The following is a 19,408-nucleotide window of genomic DNA, read 5'->3' as shown; positions in this document are numbered from 1 at the left end:
TACTTAATACTACATGTTCTCATCACAATTGAAGCAGCTTGAGTGTAGCTCAACCTAGGAAGTGGAAAGCTAGTAGATGCCACTTTAAGCTCTTCCTTGTAACTTGCTGTCATTGAGAGATAGGTACAAGGCACATGGCATAGCTGAATGTCCCTACTATATCTATACTCTGTAGGCCATATTTTCAAGTGAGAGAAGGAGAGAATGTGTCACTTCTGACTACACCATCCTTCTGCTGTGATGGTTGGAGAACAGGCCCTGTGAGGGAAGGAAGACATTGTGGTTCTCTCTTGGAAATTTTTTGTTGCCCTTCCCTCTCTTGGACTGTGAAAAATCTTTTTCCTCAATTCACAGAGGAGCAGAGTAACACTTTTATAAACCATTTATTATAAAATGGTATATGGTTTAAGGTCCTTCCCCACCCATCCATTGTATTAGTTTTTTTATTTTTTATTTTTTAAGATTTTATTTATTTGACAGAGACACAGTGAGAGAGGGAACACAAACAGGCAGAGTGGGAGAGGGAGAAGCAGGCTTCCCGTGGAGCAGGGAGCCCGATGCGGGGCTCAATCCCAGGACCCTGAGATCATGACCTGAGCCGAAGGCAGACACTCAACGACTGAGCCACCCAGGCGCCCCCATTGTATTGGTTTTAAAGTTGAGTAAAGGGGTGCCTGGGTGGCTTAGTCAGTTGGGCGTCTGCCTTCGGCTCAGGTCATCGAGCCCTGAGTCAGGCTCCCTGCTCAGCGGGGAGCCTGCTTCTCCTTCTCCCTCTGTCTCCCGGCTCGTGCTCTTGCTTTCACTCTCCATCTCAAATAAATAAATAAAATCTTTAAAAAAAAATAAAGTTGAGTAAAGCTTTTAGTTACTCCTCATTGTGTGAAATAGTATTAAATAAGATCTTGCTATAATGTTACCTAGAGAATTTAGGGTATGTTAAATGAAGATTCATTTGTGAAAACTGTTAGTGCTAATTGGGTTGGAAGTAGTTGGCAGTGGAGAAGAAAAAGAGCCCTGAGTCTGATGAGATTTCGAAGAAAGTTCGTGCTTTGTGGCTGTGACTATTCTACCTCCACCATCACCAGAGTTGAACCTGTGTTTTTCTTTGCTCCCTCTCCAAACTATATTCTTTTCTTCTGTCTTCCCACCCTCCCACAGTCAGTAATATTTTCCTGATCCACACCTCATGAATTTTTTAGATAGCAATGCACTCAAATTTGGGAAAGGAGTTGGAGTAGTGAAATAAAAGAGTATCCTGTCAAATTATATAATGTCATTGTAGCTCAGATACTTCATCTGTTACATGGGGGGGGGAGGTGATATTAATGCCAGTTTCCCAGGGTTATTGTGCATTTCCAGTGACATAATGTATGTGAAAGTGTTGGATAAACTACAAAAGCATTATGGAGCTGTTGCTAATGAGAGTCAGTGGGCTCTTGGTTCTAGGTACATTGAAATCTAGTAGGGTATCGTGTCGTTTTGTGTGTTGTATTTGTAACTTTTATTTGAAATTATCACTTAATTATGGTTGTGCTATTAAAACTTTCACTTAGGACATAATGAAGGTACCCTGGCAATGAAAGAAGGTGAAGTTCTGTACATTATTGAGGAAGACAAAGGTGATGGATGGACAAGAGCTCGGAGACAGAACGGTGAAGAAGGCTACGTTCCCACGTCATACATAGATGTAACTCTAGAGAAAAATAGTAAAGGTGCAGTAACTTACATCTAAACTAACCAGGCAGCTTTGTGACATGTATAACATAGGAATGATAACATAAAACGAAAACACATTCACTGGGTGGGAAAACATAAGAAAACTTAGAGGCATCCAAGATACATTGTTCACTATGTGAGCTGAGTGTAGGCTCGATTTTAAAGATGTGAATATTACCACAAGAAACTGTTCTCGTGATGTTTTACCATTTGAGTGACGTCGGTGTGAAGCTTAATTGATGCCTTTTGCTTTATGTCCTGCTTAAGTCTCTGTGACAGATTTGTGTTTTTCTGCCTTATAAGTCCTAGAATTTGATCTGTTGGGCAGGAATCCAGATATAGGAAGCCCTCCTCCCCCAACACACTCTTTGCTCCAGAAAACACAGTGACTGTAAGTGAATTCAAATAAGGAAAACTGCTCTGAAAGCTAACTCCCAAAAGAGTGGTTTGGCCTAGGAGTTTGAATTTTTGTAGCTACAGTTTCCAGGGAGAAAAGTAATAGTTGGCTAATTGAAAAAAATAAATACATTCATTTTCATTTTTCTCCCTATTCTTAGCTTTGGTTTCCTAAAGGAAGAAAACACCTTGAACATAAATCTGTTTTAGTAGTAGGCTAATTAAGAGACCTGTAAAAAAAAATCAACCTGGTCTAGCTCTTATGTGAATAAAATGGGTTTTTTTTGAGACCTGAAAATATTTTCGTCTAGTGTACTGATTGTTTTCAATAACATACAGACTTCCTTCCAGGTTAACACTTGTATTTTTTCATCTTGAAAATGTCTTTTGGGAAATACCCCACTTTCGTGATGATTTAGCATTTAGCAATTTATACATAGGAAAATAGATTCTAAAAGAGGAAATCTTGAGTGGAAGGAAAGTACTGGCAAATTTTACTTTGAAAAGAAAAAACTGCTTTGACTGACTGGGTTGCAGGACTCTATCTGTACCACCGTTTAGGACATTTCCTCATTTTAGCTCAATCATCAATTCAAGATTTTTTCCAATTAATTTTAACAAGCATTTCTTGGAAAATATCGTATAATAAAGGATTGTGCAGTGCTGGTCGTGTGGGGAAGTAAAGTGAGGAAGCAATTAAGAGACTGGTCCTTAATTTTGCTCATGTCCAGATTTTTCTGGTGTTTTCACATAGCTGACTATTAAAATGATTTTAGACATTTGGGACAGACACTTTAAACTGAACACCCCTTTTGGTCTTACCAAAGGTCTTCAGTAATTGTTCTTTTCTTTTTCCTCCTGGACTACAGGTTCCTGAAGAGGGTTTCTGAGGAAATGGGCAAGATGTTGAAGGAGGTTACATGCAGCTGCTTTTAGGGGGAGGGTATTAGAGTTGTCAGGCTCAAACAGAGAGTGAGAGAAGCAAGTTGCATGAGTGCATGCAAAAACATTTTTTTTTTTTTTTACTAACTTCATTATCGTTTCCATACATTGTTTTAAAGAATCATTGTAATACCAATCCTTAAATTCCTCATTCACAATTATTCACATAAAGGGAAAAAAGCCAAAAATGGCTAACTTTTTTTCCATTTCTTTTACTGATGTTTAAATCAGAAAGAATGCAGAGCTATCATGAAATGTGTCTTACATTGGCTGTCCCAGCAGGACCGTCTATACCAGCTCTGTTTTAATTGGCTTTTAGACCTGTTGTCTGTTAGAACCCTTGCCATCTGTCAGTGTCTGCCTGCGCCACCTCTGTGCTTGCTTAACATCCTGTTGCATGTCTAGAGCGATCGGGCTCGCGTTTTCAGGCATGTCTTTATAATCCCTTGTTCTCGTCAAGGTCTTTGTTTTGTTTTACATTTGTAGTGCGAGTCACTTTGTCAGACACCTCCAGCACTAATGTTCCCATCCTAGTATTCGCGTACGCTGCTGTAACTTCCCCACTGCAAACTCCCAGTTTTGGCATTATGAAGTAGGAGTTTGTGAACCTCAAGTATTTATGGTAAGAAAAAGAAAACACCTCTGCTCTAGCCTACAGCCCAGTTGAAAGAACTCTGAAACATGACACATCTTCACCTCAGTCTGAGAAGAATCTATAGTCAGCACTGAAATCCTGGCATAATAAACACACAAGATACTCACCACCTCAAGACAAAGGACTGTTGTCAGAAGTCAGCTGCTTCCATTCAAATGCTGCCTTAAACTAGAGTGCCTCAATCTGTTGATTGCCAACACTACCACTACAGTATCCCACAAAGGGCTTTATGTGTCAGCTCAGTGCGACCTCCTTTAACTCGGCAGCGCTGCTGCGGATGCCGATGTAGCCTTGGTAGGTGGCTTTTAGAGCTCTACCATGTTTGATGGTGCATCTTCAAATTTATGCATCAAGCTAAAGACATGTCCAAGTCCATTTTACTTTACTTCGTGTTTTTATGAGAAGTTTTATGGACCCCCCCATTGTGTTTTAATTTGGGGTGACCATGTTCTTATTTGATTATTACAACGATAGTCTGTTTCCAAGTGATGCTTTTGTTTGAACCAGATAAAATTTAGTGAAACTTTGTAATGATCTATGTGCACTTTTACTTGTAAAATGGAAATTTCTGTATGTTTATACTTGTAAATATAATTGTCGTTACTGCCCCTGTTGCTCATGTTGTCCTGCCTCACATTTGTGATTCTGTTAATGACTTGTATCTTAACTAATTTCTTAGTGGTGTTTAATAGGAGTTGGGCATAGGTTCGGGGGGGGTAGGTATTTGTACCACAGAAGCTTCATTAATTTTGTTCGTTACTGTTTTGAGGGAAGAAGGAACGTGAAATGGTCTGTGTATTATTGGATTTTAAGCAATATTTTAGAAGCTGTGCGACTGCTTTAATAATTTTTTCCCCAGTGTTATTTGAATCGTACTACCAGTTATACTAAAGCTGAATGACAATTGTGTGAAAGTTAATGCCTTCATAAGATCAAGTACACCCCAGTTACACAGCTGACATGTAGTGTATTACCTTTGAGGCTAGTAAACTATAAAGTTTAGACTTTGAATCTCTTTACAGGGTTATTTATATAATGTGACATTATTCAATACTGACAGACTACATAAAGTAGTTTTAAAATCTAGTGCTATTTTTATTTTAAAGTTTAGCATTGAGGAGGAAATGTGATCTGGCTGTGTTTGTCCTCTGTACAAAGCCTGAAGTGCTTGTGTTTTTTTGGCTGACAGCCACAGAGGGCAAAGTTTAAGGCTTTCTTGTAAGGACTAACTGTTCTTTTCAAGCTACTGTTTGTTTTTCTCAAAGCAGGATTTGCTTCCGTAGGAGGCAAGGTCCTTCACGTGGAATAGTGCAACCTGTACATGGGGAATAGTGCAACCTGTACATGGGTTATTACAATAGGACAGACATTTGTACTTGCACAGTTTAAATCATTCTTAAATTTTGAACATGTGAATCGTCCAAAAGAAATCTTTAATTTTTCAGTAATTTTTACTCTTTTTGTGCACATGTTGATTTAATGGTAAATGCTTTGTTTAAGATCGTGTTCTCTGTTGAGAATATTTTCACAGAATAAAACAATCTTTTCATGGTCAGTTAAGGTGTGTATGGTGTGTTATCTCTTATTCCTATGTGAACTAAAGAGAGGTAATGATTTTGTTCTTGGTTGTGCTGAATTCCTGATGATACAAAGTAAATGACAAGTTCCATAAGTGGAAGCATCTGTGTTGGGTGACATTTTTTGCAAAACAGTTTTGGAAATTTTATTCTAGTTTTAATTTCTTTCAAGCTTTCCTAAAGGTAAGAAAAGTTAACTGTTTCTTTAGAGTAATTTTAAATTGAGTGTAATAATTTGCATTTTTTTAACCTTTATTTTACCGTAGCTGTGTTACACAGACTTGACTTACACCATCTTATCCTCTGCATCCATAAGAAGTGTCCCTGTACCACCACATAGCTTGATCTACGCACATGCTGGTCAGCACTTACTGTGCTTCTGCTTGAATTCCTGGTCAGCACCTATATCTTCCTGGCATGTCAAAGCATGGAAAGGCAATGTTTGTCACAATAGTGTCACATCTGTCATTTTAGAAAGTTTTAATTTCAGAAGGCTCAGCTTTTTAAAAGGACAAATATGAAACCATGACTATTAACTTCTAGAAACCCCAGAAAATACTATAAAACTCTGGGTTGGTCCTGAACAATGATGGGTTGCAGTTGTTGTGATTAAAATTTAGAGATCCATGCCAAGCTTGGAAGTAGGGACACATACAAACTAGCAGGAAAACAGTGTCAACAACAACAACAAAAAACAATGAAAAGGGCTTTTACTATCTGAATTGAGATCAGGGAAGTCAAATCCTACTTGCTAGGGAAAGATAACATCCTTATAACAATATTAACAAGAGAGGATCTCCAGACTTGTTGAAAAGGATAGATTTTCTTTGTGAGAAGGTATTTCCTTCATATGAAAAAAATACTAAAGAAACACCAAACCTCTTTCAGTGAGCTCATATACCTCATATACCCATATACCTGGGGTCAAATATATTCCCAAGTAGTTACTGTGAATAAGAAACTACAGAAAATATAAGAGGTGCCGAAAGATTAGGGGTGGGAAAATACAAAATGTGAACAGTAAATTCTGGAAGTTTGACAACTCATAAAAATACTGGGTAATTTTGTCAACATTTAGGAGAAAATGTAATGGGCAACTGACTTAGATCCTAAGAACAAGCCACATCAAATTAGCCTCATTCCTTTCTTTAGATACAATTGGGAAACTCAAGAGACATAAGTGTCTTTATTTCAGCACAATTTCAAGTCCTGTCAAGTTCAGGACTTGACAGGATTTCTTACTCATTTTTGTAAGATGGTGATAGCATTGTTGTACAAAATGGGAGCTTGCAACGAGCTGATATGGTAAACCCAGAATGTCAACCCTGAGGAAAACTTCTTGTGGACAATATGTATATATTATGAACCATACATAATAAATGTAAGTCTGTCACCCAATTTAATAGAAAATTACCATCTTCCTCTCCTTCAAGGATAACCACTCTCCTGAATTTCTTAGTTTTTGTTTTCTTAGTTTCTCTTACTGTTACCACAAGGGTGTTTTTTCCTAAACTTGATTAGCTATCCATGTTTTTGAGTAAAGATGTTGTCATACTCTGTATGTGCAGGCCTGATAGCCAGTGCACACTGATAAAGCCATGGTTAATGCTAAATACTGAAGTGTTTCCATGCCGATTGGTAAATGGTAATTCCAGAAACTAGTAAAATCAAGTTCCAGAACATGTGGTTTCTCAGAAACCACACATGATAGTTCATGATGTATTTCTGGTTTGAGCAATGGGGACAAAGCTGAAGGGCTTACTATAGATTACTATTATTTCAGGTTTGGGGAAATCTTTTCTGGTGTTGTAAGCCCTTGAGTGGGAGAGGAACCTGGGCAACCAAGCTGAAGAAGATCTCTTGTTCGTCCTCCCAAAGAAGTGCCTCATCCTGCTCAAGGGGAGATGTATCTAACCTCTGGTAGCAGCTAGGAAGATTGGGAGTGTGGGTAGACCCAAGAGTTAGGGACATAGCCCTTTGTGGTGCAGTGTTAGCCCTTTAGATGGTTTTTTAAACATTTTGACAGCTTATTTTGTGGTGGAGGGTGACCTGCCTTGTGCACTGAAGAGGTGTGAGGAGAGTGTAAAGAATGTGCTCTCCCCAGGTGATAGCACAACTCGTGCTCTTTTCTCCCCCATCCTGTCTGTAGACCGGAGTATCATGTGTGTCTACCCTCTTCATCTCTACCAGTTTACACTCACTGGCCTGACCAAGCTGCTCCGTCTCAGGGCCGGCAGAAGCTCTGGCAGACTTGCCCTGTTATTTATTCTCTTCGCTTATCCCCTTCTTTCTTTGTCCTGAATCATCCGACCAGTCATTGGTTCTTTCTTGTTTGGCCAATGTGGGACCCAGTTTTGGGTATGGAATGAGACAGACATAAAACACAAGTTCCTCGTTCTGGTAACCAAGATCAATCCCCACCCAGCTAGTACTCTTTAGCTCCCCCCACCCCACCATTCTTTCCTCTTAACTAGGGGTTCTTACCACTGGCTCTTGGCATGGAGCCAGCACCCAGATGGCACTATCCTGTCTGATGAGGTAAGATGGGGGTCAGCTGCATGTCCCTTCTCTTCAGGGGCCAAACAGCACAGTAGTATATTAATGACTATCAGTTGAATGGGGGAAGTCACTGGAAGAGTTTGCAGCCCTGTGTCAAATAATGGTATCATTTAGCTGGGGAGAGCCATGTCAAACAAATTGTATCAACCAAGCTGTTCGAAGTGCTTTGGGAATTAGTGGCTGCTGAATGATTTGTACTACTTTCATCACTTTAGATTAAGTTTTATTACGTAGTTTATTTAAAGAATAAAAGGGATTATTTTACTTGATTTGCACATTGACATATTAACTTATTGGTTCATATATGATTTATATATTATTAACATCCCACTTTTAAATATTTTGAATATTGCATGGTATCTTCTGAGACTTGCTTTTCACTCAGCGCTCTTAAGATTTATCTGTGTTTATGTATAGTTCATTTTAGTATAGTATTCCATTATATAAATAATATATCCGTCCTCCTGTTGATGGACACTGGCACTTTTTCCTGATTCTTGCTTGTGCTATGTACATCCATATGCATGTTTATTGATAACAAAAGTTATGTGTCGCTAGTTTGTAGGTTATATTTATCTTCAATTTTTATCACATTTTCCTTCAGAGTGATTGTAACAGTTTTACACACCTACAACTTGTATATAAGGGTTACTTATGCTCCATATCCTGGCCAACAGGAGTTAGACTTTTCCAATTTTTGTCAATTCAGTGAATGAAAATGGCATTTCATTGTAGTCTTAATTTGCTTTTCCCTGTGTATCGAAGTTGAGAATCTTTTGTGTTTCCTTTTCTGTGAAAAACCAGTTTATATCTTTTGCCCATTTTTTGTTGATTGTCTTTCCATATTCATTCATCGGAATTCTTTATGCATTAAGGATGCTAATTTGTTATCTTGCTATGTAGTATAGCTGGTGACTGGCTCAATTTATAAGGAGGTTGCAGTCAAGGTGTTGGTGTTGCAATCACCTCAAGGCTTTGTGTGAACCTGGAGAGTCTACTTCCAAGATAATTCACATGATTGTTGGCAGGTCTCAGGACTTTGTCATGTGGACATCTTCATAGAGATGCTCAGAACATGGCATATTCCTTCCCCCAGTGAAGTATCCAAGAGAAAAAATTCAAGACAGAGGCTGTAGTTTTTATAACCTAATCTCAGACATAATATACCATGACTTCTGCCGTATTTACTTAGTGATGCAGAGCAAACCTGGTGCAGTGTAGGAGGGGACAACAGAAGGGTATGAATATTAGGTGGCAGGGAACAGCAGTAGCCAATGTTGGAGGCTGCATTTATGATATGATATCCTTTGATGAATAGAAGTTTGTTTTAATGTAGACTGATCAATCTTTTATAGTTAATGCTTTTTCTGTCTAGTTTAAAAAATTCTTCTTGATTCAAAGTAAAAAGGATATTCTGGATTTCCTTCTAAACGTGTCATGGTTTCGTCTTTCACATGGAGGTTGTTAATTCATCTAGATTTTATTTTGGTGTATGATAGGAGGCAAGGGGCCATTTTCCTCCCCTTTTATTTGCTTAACCAATTGTCCAAGAGTTACTTATTTAAAAAGTTACCCTTTCCCCCACTGATTCCCAATGTTACTTCTGTCACATCAAATTGCCAATGACAATTTAATTACTATAGCTTAATAATGAACTTTTATATCTGGTAGAACAGATTTCCCCCCTTCATACATTTTATCTTCCTACGATGGTCTTGACTATTTCTAGCCATGTAAATTTTGGGAAAACCTTATCAAGTTAGCTTGAACAATCCTGTTGGATTTGGGGATTACATTGAGCTTATAGGTCATTTTAAGAAGTAGTATCTCTGATACCAAGTTTTAAAGTCTAGGAACATCATGTTCCTGTTTATTTTTCTAAAATGTTTTTCAGATTTTTAAAGTTTAAAAATTTCTTCACCAAATTCTTGTACATCTTTTGAAATTCCTAGGTATCCCATGTTTTTACGAATGCTTTAACACCTTGTTATAAAATACACATTCGGAGAAATGCATGAAACATAAATGTACAGTTTGTTACTAGAAAGTCAACACTTGAGTCAAGAAATAAAGCATTACCAGCACTCCAGACACATACTGCATCCCCCTAATCACACCCTGTTCCCTCATAATTCTGACCTTTTTATATGGACTTTAAATTTTTATGTGTTTTTATACTTTTTCTTATAAAGAGTATAGGTTTTATTTTTTATTTTGGGGGGAGAGAGAAAACTCAAGGGGTGGGGAGGGAGAGAGACTCTTAAGCAGGCCCCATGCCCAGCACGGGGCCCAATGTGGGGCTTGATCTGACAACCCTGAGATCATGACCTGAGTTGAAATCAAAAGTTGGATGCTTAGCCGACTGAGCCACCCAGGCACCCCAGGTGGTTTTATTTTAAATCTAGATGGCTATCTCTGACTTTCCACTGGCAGGTTCAGTCTATTTGTATTTATAGTGGTTATTGATAAGTTTGGAGTGTTTTCTGACATCTCTGTGCCTGTTATTCATCTCACTTTACTGTCTTTTTACATGTTTTTTGTTTTCTCCATTTTTTCCTCTACTAGTTTGAAACTGACCCCAATTTTTATTAATAGCATTTACCCTTGACATTTTACATACTTAAAGCTAATCAGTATCTTTAATCCTCCTACTGATTAGAAGAAAACACTTTATCAGAACTCTAGTAACTGATCACCCCATTCCTGGTTTGTGCTGTTTTAATTGCCTTTTTAACTTCACACAGTAGACACTATTGTCTCAATATACCTAAAAGATAACCCATTTCACTGCTCAGCAATCCTTAAATCTCCACCCTTTCTTCTGGATGAATTGCTTCCTCCCCACCCCACTTTCTTTCCTTCTGGAGCTCTGATGAGATGCTTTGGGTCATTCTGTTTTGGTCCTTTAAATCTTTTCATCTCTGTCTTCTACTTTTCCTCTCCTTGTCTCTGTGTATTCTGGGCATGGTCTTCAAAGTTCATTAGAGCTTCAGTTGGATCTAATCTGGGTTTTTGCTGCTGTTTTTTGTTTGGAGAGAGAGCATGAGCATGGTTGGGGACATGGAGGGGCAAAGGGAGAGCGCGAGAGAGAATCCCAAGCAGGATCCATACCCAGTGCAGAGCCTGATGCAGGGCTCGATCCCATGACCCTGAGATCATGACCTGAGCTGAAACCGAGAGTCAGACCCTTAACCAACTGAACCACCCAGGTGCCCCAAGATCTAATCTTCTGTTTAATATTAGCATCCATTGAGTTTTTTGAGTTTTTAGTTTATTACACCTTTCTAAAGGATCTACTAAGTTTCTCTTAAAATGTGATCATTTTTAAATACTCATTTCCTGTTTGGGTTCATTTTTTCTTTATACACAACCATATATGTTTGCATTCAAAATATGATAATTCTAGTATCTGAAGGTATTGAGGTTCTAAATCTTTTCTCCCCCAGCATTTTATTCATGATAGCATTGCTTCTGCTTGATTTTATATTCATATATAAATATATATTTAGTTTCAACATTATTTTTTTCATTTTTAAATTTATTTTATCCGTATGAATACTGGATGCTTTCCTGGTGAGAGCATAGGTTTATCTGCTAGGCCTCAGGGATGCCAGCAACCTAGGACCATTGTAAATCAATTTGGTTTTGGGTTTTTACTCTAGATCTATTTGAGGATAGGCTTATAGTTGCAAATCCTCACTAAAGACCATTATCATTACAATTCTTTTCTTGTAGCTGTGCATAAAAGAGGGCTATTTCTTGGTAACCTCTCTTTGCTGGCAGATGGTTGTTTGTTTTGTTTTGTTTTGTTTTGTTTCCGCCTAACAACAGGGACTCTTTAAGGGTCCTTACTTAATGGAGATATTTCACGCTTGGCTCACCTAAGACACCTTCTCCCATTCACTGAGGTGATGTCAGTATTTGCCTTAGGGGGCCACCCAGGTTTTTAAATTCTCTTAGGGTTTATATTTGCTGATCCTTTTGGTAGGTGAGGTGGGGTGGATAGGATTATTTCTTGGGGATTTCCCTTTCATTCTGTCAAGTTTAACAGTGCATTAAAAGGTAAGTTTATTAACATTTATTGATTTAGTTATAATGAAAGGGCTTTCCAAGAGCACCTAAACCACCATATTTCCAGAAGTAGAATTGTCCTTTTGGGTTTTTTTGTTTTTTGTTTTTTTGGGTTTTTTTTTAGCAAATAAAAAATAGTATTGTGCTGGCTCCTTTAAAAGAATGGGAGAGGGCCTCATGATCCTAGGTCACATTAATGGAAATACAGAGACTCAGGATTCAAAACCAATATTTCTCTTACAATAAATAGACCATAATGAGAGGCTCATACTTAGTTCTAGTAGGCATATTTAAGATGGAAGGAAAGTGCTTAAATTATAGTGTAACTTATGTAACCAATAAATTGTATTTTGTCAAAGGCATGTTCATCATGGAGAAATTTTTGTAACTTGAGAGAAGTTGGATATTCTGTATGATACCCAAATTATTTAGAAGACAGGAAGAAGAAGTAAATTGGTAAGTGTTTGCACTTTGTGGCAGAGTGATTGAAATTTATTATTTTATTTTAAAATCTTGTATTCCAAATTTTCTACAATAGAAAAAAAAATGGAGGGGTACTGATAAACTAGAAAGTATCTCCTTTGTGCAGCCAAAAGCCTAGAAAGTAAGCCTAGAAAACTCATACCTAACCAGCTAGAGGAAAAGGTAACAATTATTTTTATTGGAGCATTTAGACCATTTACATTTAATTATTAATAGGTATGTACTTAATGCCATTTTGTTCATTGTTTTCTGATTTTGTAGTTTTCTTCTCTTGCTCTCTTGTGATGACTTTAGTGTTATTCTTGGCTTTCTTTCACTTTATTTCTTGTGTATCATAGGTTTTTGGTGTGTGGTTTCTATGAGATTTGTATGTAACATCCTAAGTATATAGCCGTCATATATGTAAGTTTATGGTCACTTAAATTTGAACACATTATAAGAGAACTTCATTTTTACTCATCTGCCCCCCCCCCATGTTTTATGTATATGTTGTTATATTTTACATATTTTTATTTTGTGAGTCCCTCTTAACTAATTGTTTAGATATAGTTTTACTACTTTTGTCTTTAACCTTCATACTAGCTTTATAAGTGATTACTACCTTCTCTGTATGTTTGCTTTTACTGGTGTCATTTTTTTCTTTTCATAATTTTCTTCTCATTACTGCCTTTTCTTTACCACTTAAAGAAGTCCCTTTAGCATTTCTTGTAAGGCTGGTTTAGTGGTGGTGAACTCCTTTAACTTTTGTCTGGGAAACTCTTTGTCCTTTAATTCTGAATGATAACCTTGCTGGGCAGAGTACTCCTGGTTGTAGCTTTTTTCCCTTCAGCACTTTGAATGTATCCTGCCACTCCTTTCTGGCTTGCAAAGTTTCTGATGAGACTTCAACTGATGGACTTATGGGGTTTCCCTTGTATGTTACTAGTTGCTTCTCACTGCTTGTAGAATTATCTATCTTTAATCTTTTACATGTTAATTATTATGTGTCATGATGTGGACCTTCTTGGGTCTATCTTTAGAACTTTCTTTGCTTCCTGGACTTGGATGTGTATTTCCTTCCCCAGGTTAGAGAGGTTTTCAGTTATTTTAAGTGTTCTTCCCCTTTCTCTCTCTCTCTTCTCCTCTGGGACCCTTAGAATACTTGTTTACCTCATGTTGTCAAGAGATCCCTTAACCTATCCTGATTTTCTTTTCTTTTCTTTTTTTTTTTTTTTTTTTGCTATTCTGCTTAGGTGCTTTCCACTACCTGCCTTCCAGATTGCTGATCCATTCTGCTGCATTCTCTAATCTCTTGTTGATTCCCTCTAGTGTATTTTTCATTTCAGTTATTGTATTCTTTAACTCTGGTTCTTTTTTATATTTGTCTCTTTGTTAAAATCCTCACTGAATTCATCCACTTTCTATCCAGTCCAGTGAGCATTTTTACAGCCATTACTTTGAACTCTATCAGGCATATTGCTTATCTCTGATTCATTAGTTCTTTTTCCAAGGTTTTGTCTTGTTCTTTTGTTTGGAATATATTCCTCTCATTTTGGTTGAGTTTCTATTTTGTTTCTATGAATTAGATGGAACAGCTACTTCTCCTAAGTTTGAAGGAATGGTCTTGTGTATTGTTGTCCCCTGTGTAAACTGTTGTGTGCCTGGTGATTTTGGTTGGCTGGAGCTGTGGCTGGCACAGGCTAGGGGTCCTGGGCACTCTCTGCTAGGGCTGCCCTGGTGCCATGGCCAGAGCTGAAGTGGGTGTGGGCCAGGGTGGTCTCAGGGTTTTGTGTGTAGAGGGCACCTGGCAGGATAGCTGAAGCTGAAATTAGTGCAAGCCTTGGGTTCCAGGGCACTCTGCAGAGGGTGCCCTGGCAGGGCAGCTGAAACTAAAGTGGGTGTAAGCTTGGGTGTCCCAGGGTGTTCTGCACAGGAGGCGCCCTGGTGGGGTGACTGATCCCAAGTGGGGTGCAGTCTAATGTCCCAAGTCATTTCACACAGGGGGCACCCTGAGCCATAAAGGGCATGAGCCAGGAGGTCCTGGAGCATGCTGCCCTAGCGAGTCATTTGGAACCAAAGTGGCATGGGCCTGGAATGTCTCACCTTGCTGAGACAGCTGGAGCCATAGGGGTGCTAACCAGGGGTGTCCAGTATGTGGCACACTGAGGCCACTCTGGTGGGATGGCTTGGGCTGGTGTGGGCTAGGGGCAGGTTTTCCTATGTTGTGGAAGCAGTAGGCTGCTCCCTTCCACGCTATAAAGGTGGAGGGAGAATGTAAACAGTGTCACCAGCTCCTCTGACCAGAGAGCATTGCAGCGGCTCTCTTGCCTTTTGGTGGAGTTCCAGGGCTGGACCTTTTATATTCTAGTTGCTCTTATAAACTATGGCTTTTATCTGCACCCCAGGCATTTGGGGCTGGTGTGGGCTAGGGGCCAGGACCATGCTCTATCTGCACTGTCAAGGTGAAGGGGAAACAAACTGTGGTGCTCACCAGTCCCTCTGACCCTCTCGAGTTCCAGCAGCTCCCCCACTATTTGGCAGGGTTCTAGTTGCCCTTTTAAACCAGGGCTTTTCTATACCCCAGGGCCAACAAATCTGCTCGTGGTCCTTCATTACCATCCCTCCCCACTGCAGTTTGCAGCTTTGGGAGTAGGGGTTTCCTTTGTTACTGTGTCGCCATCCCTCTTGCTGTTCTCTGTGTGGTCTATCTTTTGCTGTAGAAGCTATTCAGTCAGCCCTCACTTCTTTAGGAGGATGTGCTTTATAAATAGGAACAGATTTGGTGTATCTGTGGAAGAAGTGAGTTCAGGGTTTTCCTATGTTGCTATCTTGAACTGGAAGCTCAGCAGTCGGTTATTTTCAAATGCATGAAGTGATGACATGAAGTATACTAGCATCTGGGTACTCACTTTATACCGGGTGCTGTACTGCACACAGATGATGAGCTTAACTTGACCAAAGCCCAACTGCTAGCAAGTACCACAGCTTCACTTTGAACCTAGGTCTTCTAGAGCCAGGTCTACCTTGTATCACTATTCACTGTCTCCCAAGCCACAAATATTAAATTTTCCATATCATTCTCATTAATTTTGGTTTATTATTAGGATATAGTATCTAGGGAAGAGGATACCCCAGGGAGGTAGGAGGTGTAATTAATTATTGTACTATGAGTTATTTAATATTAAAGAGACCAGATACAATTATTTCACAAAAAGATATATTTTCATATGACTGTTTACATTTTTCATATTTAAAGAATATCATACAACTGATACCTTCCATAATGTTTCATGCTTTTAAACTCTTTTCTATTTACACTTATCTGACAAGGAATTTAAACTAAAATGGTCAAATACCTCAGAAAAAGAAAGCAACCAGCCAACATAGCTAGGTCTTCTCTTAAATTTGCTGATCAACATTAGCAATAGTTACCTTCATAATAAATTATCATTTTAAAATCAGTAGTAATTTTAAACAATTCATAAATAAGTGTGCTCTGTGTAATTTACATGTTTAATATCCTGTGGATACTAAAAGCTTGTATACTGTCAGATTTGCACATTATTACTTTATCAAATGATAAGCCTTCCCACAGAGGAAACTGGAGAAGCTTCAAATAATACCCTAAGGTTCTCTGGAGAGTTATCAAAGCTCTGCCTGCTTTACAGGAGGAGGTTCCAGTTTACGTGAGAGGGCAGTTAAAATCTGGCTGAATTTCTCATATCTCTCTGTCTGATTCACTTGTGCACCTTTGCTGCCCCACAGCAATCGCATTTGAAATTCAGTCTTGAAGATTTCACTCATTTCTTCATCTGGTTGAAAACCTAATAAAAAAAGAACAGTTACTTCAGTTTTCAAACGTAATGTCAGCAATAGACTAAAAACCTACTTGCTTAAAGTCGGATCAAAATGAACTTCAAAATGCCCCCAAAGAAAACTATAGGCTCTGCTTTATATAAGAAAAGGGCAGAGCCCAGTCCTCAAGGACCTGAGCACCTTTGGAGAAGGAATACCAAGTACTCACTGAAACATGATAGAATAAAATTTGTGTGCACAAGCCACTGTGGGAAGGAGTGTTCAAAATACCTTGTTTTGTTTTTACAGCTTTATTGATGTATAATTAGTGTCATGATTCACCTATTGTAGCTGCAGTTTGATATATAATAGTAAGCTTATACAAGTTATACATCACCACCACCAGTGTTAGAACATTTCCATCACCCTAGAAAGTTACCTGGTACGTCTTTGCTTTGTGTTGCTATTGTTTGTTTTGCCTTTTCTAGAAACTTGATATAAATGTAATCATACAATGTGGACTTTTTGGTTTCTTTTATCTAGCACCATGATTTTGAGACTATTCCATATTGTCACAAGTTATCAATTCATTCCTTTTTATTGCTGAGTAGCATTTGGTTATACGGACATTCCACATTTTGTTTATCCATTCACCAACTGATGGATATTGGGATTGTTTCTAGTTTCTGGCTGTTATGAATGATGTTGTAAACATCTGTATGTAAGTGTGTGTGGACATGTGTTTTCATTTCTCTAGGAGAGGAATTACTGGGTCATACGGTAGGTATGTTTATTTTAAAGAAACTGTCAAACTCTTCCAAAATGGCTGTACCATTTTATAGTCTGACCAGCTCCAGTTTCTCTGTAAGTTGCCAAATCTTAGTATTTATTGTCTTTTTTTTTTTAAGTAGGCTCCACGTCCAGTGTGGAGCCCAACATGGGGCCTGAACAGACCTCAGCTGAAATGAAGAGTCAGACACTTAACAACTGAGCCCCCAGGTGCCCCAATATTATCATTCTTTTAGACAGTATGGGGTATTGTCTCATTGTGGTTTAAATTTATATTTCCCTAATGACTAATGCTTTAAATGTCTTTCCATATAGTTATTTGTCACTGGCAGATCTTCTCTGGTATATTGTCTCTTCAAATCTTGTTTGTCTTCTCATTGAGTTGTAAGAGTTCTTTACATAGTCTAGATATAAATCCCCTATCAGATAAATGTTTAGCAGATGTTTTCTTCTAGTCTGTGGTTTGCCTTTTTACTTTCTTAATGGTGTCTTTTGAAGAGCAAAATTTATAATTTTATCAAAAATTTTTCTTAATGGTTCCTGCTTTTTGTGTCCTAAAACAGCTTTGCTAATCCAAGGGCAATGAATTTCCCCTATGTTATCTTATAGGAGCTTTACACTTTAGCTCTTACATTTGGACCTATGATCCATTTTGGATTGATTAGTGTGTATGGTATGAGGTAAGGATCAGGATTCACTTTTTTTTTTTTTAAGATTTTTTTTTTTTTTTGGAGAGAGAGAGGGTGAAGCCAACTCCCCACTGAGCAGAGAGCCCGATGTGGACTCGATCCCAGGACACTGAAATCATGACCTGAGCTGAAGGCAGACACTTAAACAACTGAGCCACCTAGGCGCCCAGGATTCATTTTTTCTTTTGCCTAGCATATCCAATAATTCCAACACCATTTGTTGAAAGACTATATCCAATGAATTACATTGGCACCATTCTCAAAAATATATGGACAGCCATATATGTGTGATCTGTTTCGTGACTCTTTTCTGTAACGTAAGAGAAGATCTGTCTACTTAAAGCCAAGGATATTCAGTCAACTATTTGAGAGGTAGAAAACTCTAGACAAAGAGTCATACAGGCACATGGTTCTCATCCTTGGTTCCTGCTGGATTAATCTGCTCTGTCCTTAAATCTATTTCTACCATCTAGATTTATAGGATCTTTGTGAGAAAATAATAGAAGCCCTCCACTCCACCTTTCCCTGTGATGCCAGAATATCTTTGACAGATAACACACCAGAGGCTCGACAGTGTCTTCCAATCATTCAATTAATATGCTTTAAGTCCCTGCCTTGGGCTGGGTATATGTTGGTGTGAAAATCTCTACCTTTACTGGGTTCATAGTTACTTCCAGCAATGGAAACTTGCTACATAAACCTGTAGCAGGATTAACTGGGAAATGCCATTAGATACCTTTAAAGTGATTTGCTGTAAAGCAGCTTAAAGCCCTTTTCTCAAAACCCATCCTAATATATTGGCTTAGGCAACATCTAACTAAAATAGTTATTAGCTTTGTATAAGCAGACACTCTAATATCTGGGGAATTGAAATTAGGTGGTTTATTTTCTGAATCCTACACTGCCAACCCTAGAGAACTTTCTGAGATAAAAATTGAAAGAGGTATGTAGTTCTTAAACCTACAGCAGATAGAGTGTAAACTGTTCAGTCCCAAATTCTGGTTCTGGAGCAACAACTTTGTTTTAGGATGAAATAAATAGGCCTCTCCTGCCCTATGTAGTTCTTTCTTAACCTTGTGGGTGAAACTTTGGGCCCTTGAAGAATTTTAAAAATACAGTGAAGAAGGGGTGCCTGGGTGGCTCAGTCGGTTAAGAGTCTGCCTTCGGCTCAGGTCGTGATCCTGGGGTCCTGGGATCGAGCCCCGCATCGGGCTCCCTGCTCGGCAGGAAGCCTGCTTCTCCCTCTCCCACTCCCCCTGCTTGTGTTCTCTCTCTAGCTGTCTTTCTCTCTTTCAAATAAATAAAACCTTTAAAAAAAAAATACAGTGAAGAAGAGAAAATAATCATTCCTGATACCACCTTGGGTAAAGCCCTCCTCCTCATCTTGCTTCCTAAATGATCTTTTTGCCTGCAAGCCTTCAGCCCTCCCACAAACAGATGCCATATTTAAAACATCAATCTGACCATGTCATGACACTATCCCATGTTTAAAACCCTTCACAGGCTCTTCCTCAGCCGGAGTCCTACATGGAAGGCCTTCCCACCTATATCCACCTCCTTCAGCCTAATTGGTCATTCCTTAAGACACACTTTACACTGATCCAAACCTAAGTACTGGTGGTTTATACTTTTCTCCCAGCTCTCTCAGCAGTGCCTTTGCCTGTATTGGACCCTCTGTTGCTAAAAGCAGGGGAGCTCACCTCCCAATGTGGGAAGAAACAGGAATGCAGATAAATGAATGCATATAGAACTCTAAC

The 19,408-nt window shown here is 38.7% G+C and overlaps 2 protein-coding genes across 8 annotated transcripts in view; one reads left to right on the top strand and one right to left on the bottom strand.

Annotated features, from left to right (window-relative positions):
* The window catches only part of FNBP1L (formin binding protein 1 like), a 103,793-nt gene extending 98,406 nt beyond the window's left edge, over positions 1-5,387 (top strand). For 2 of the 3 annotated variants that reach the window (XM_035018010.1, XM_035018008.1), the window contains one exon: positions 1,554-5,387. In XM_035018010.1, coding sequence (XP_034873901.1) covers positions 1,554-1,732 — 179 coding nt within the window. In that variant the 3' untranslated portion in view covers positions 1,733-5,387. The remainder of the gene's footprint in view (positions 1-1,553) is intronic. The other variant, XM_035018009.1, reaches the window with a different exon arrangement.
* Positions 5,388-15,581: 10,194 nt separating this feature from the next.
* BCAR3 (BCAR3 adaptor protein, NSP family member) overlaps positions 15,582-19,408 on the bottom strand; it is a 130,414-nt gene continuing 126,587 nt past the window's right edge. For all 5 annotated transcript variants that reach the window (XM_035018003.1, XM_035018002.1, XM_035018005.1 and 2 more), the window contains one exon: positions 15,582-16,202. In XM_035018003.1, coding sequence (XP_034873894.1) covers positions 16,024-16,202 — 179 coding nt within the window. In that variant the 3' untranslated portion in view covers positions 15,582-16,023. The remainder of the gene's footprint in view (positions 16,203-19,408) is intronic.

The sequence above is a fragment of the Mirounga leonina genome, unplaced genomic scaffold, assembly GCF_011800145.1.
Source record: "Mirounga leonina isolate KUSES-001 unplaced genomic scaffold, KU_Mleo_1.0 Mir_173, whole genome shotgun sequence".
NCBI lineage: Eukaryota > Metazoa > Chordata > Mammalia > Carnivora > Phocidae > Mirounga > Mirounga leonina.
Note: the sequence above shows the minus strand (reverse complement) of the source record. Positions and strands in the feature narration are given on the sequence as shown.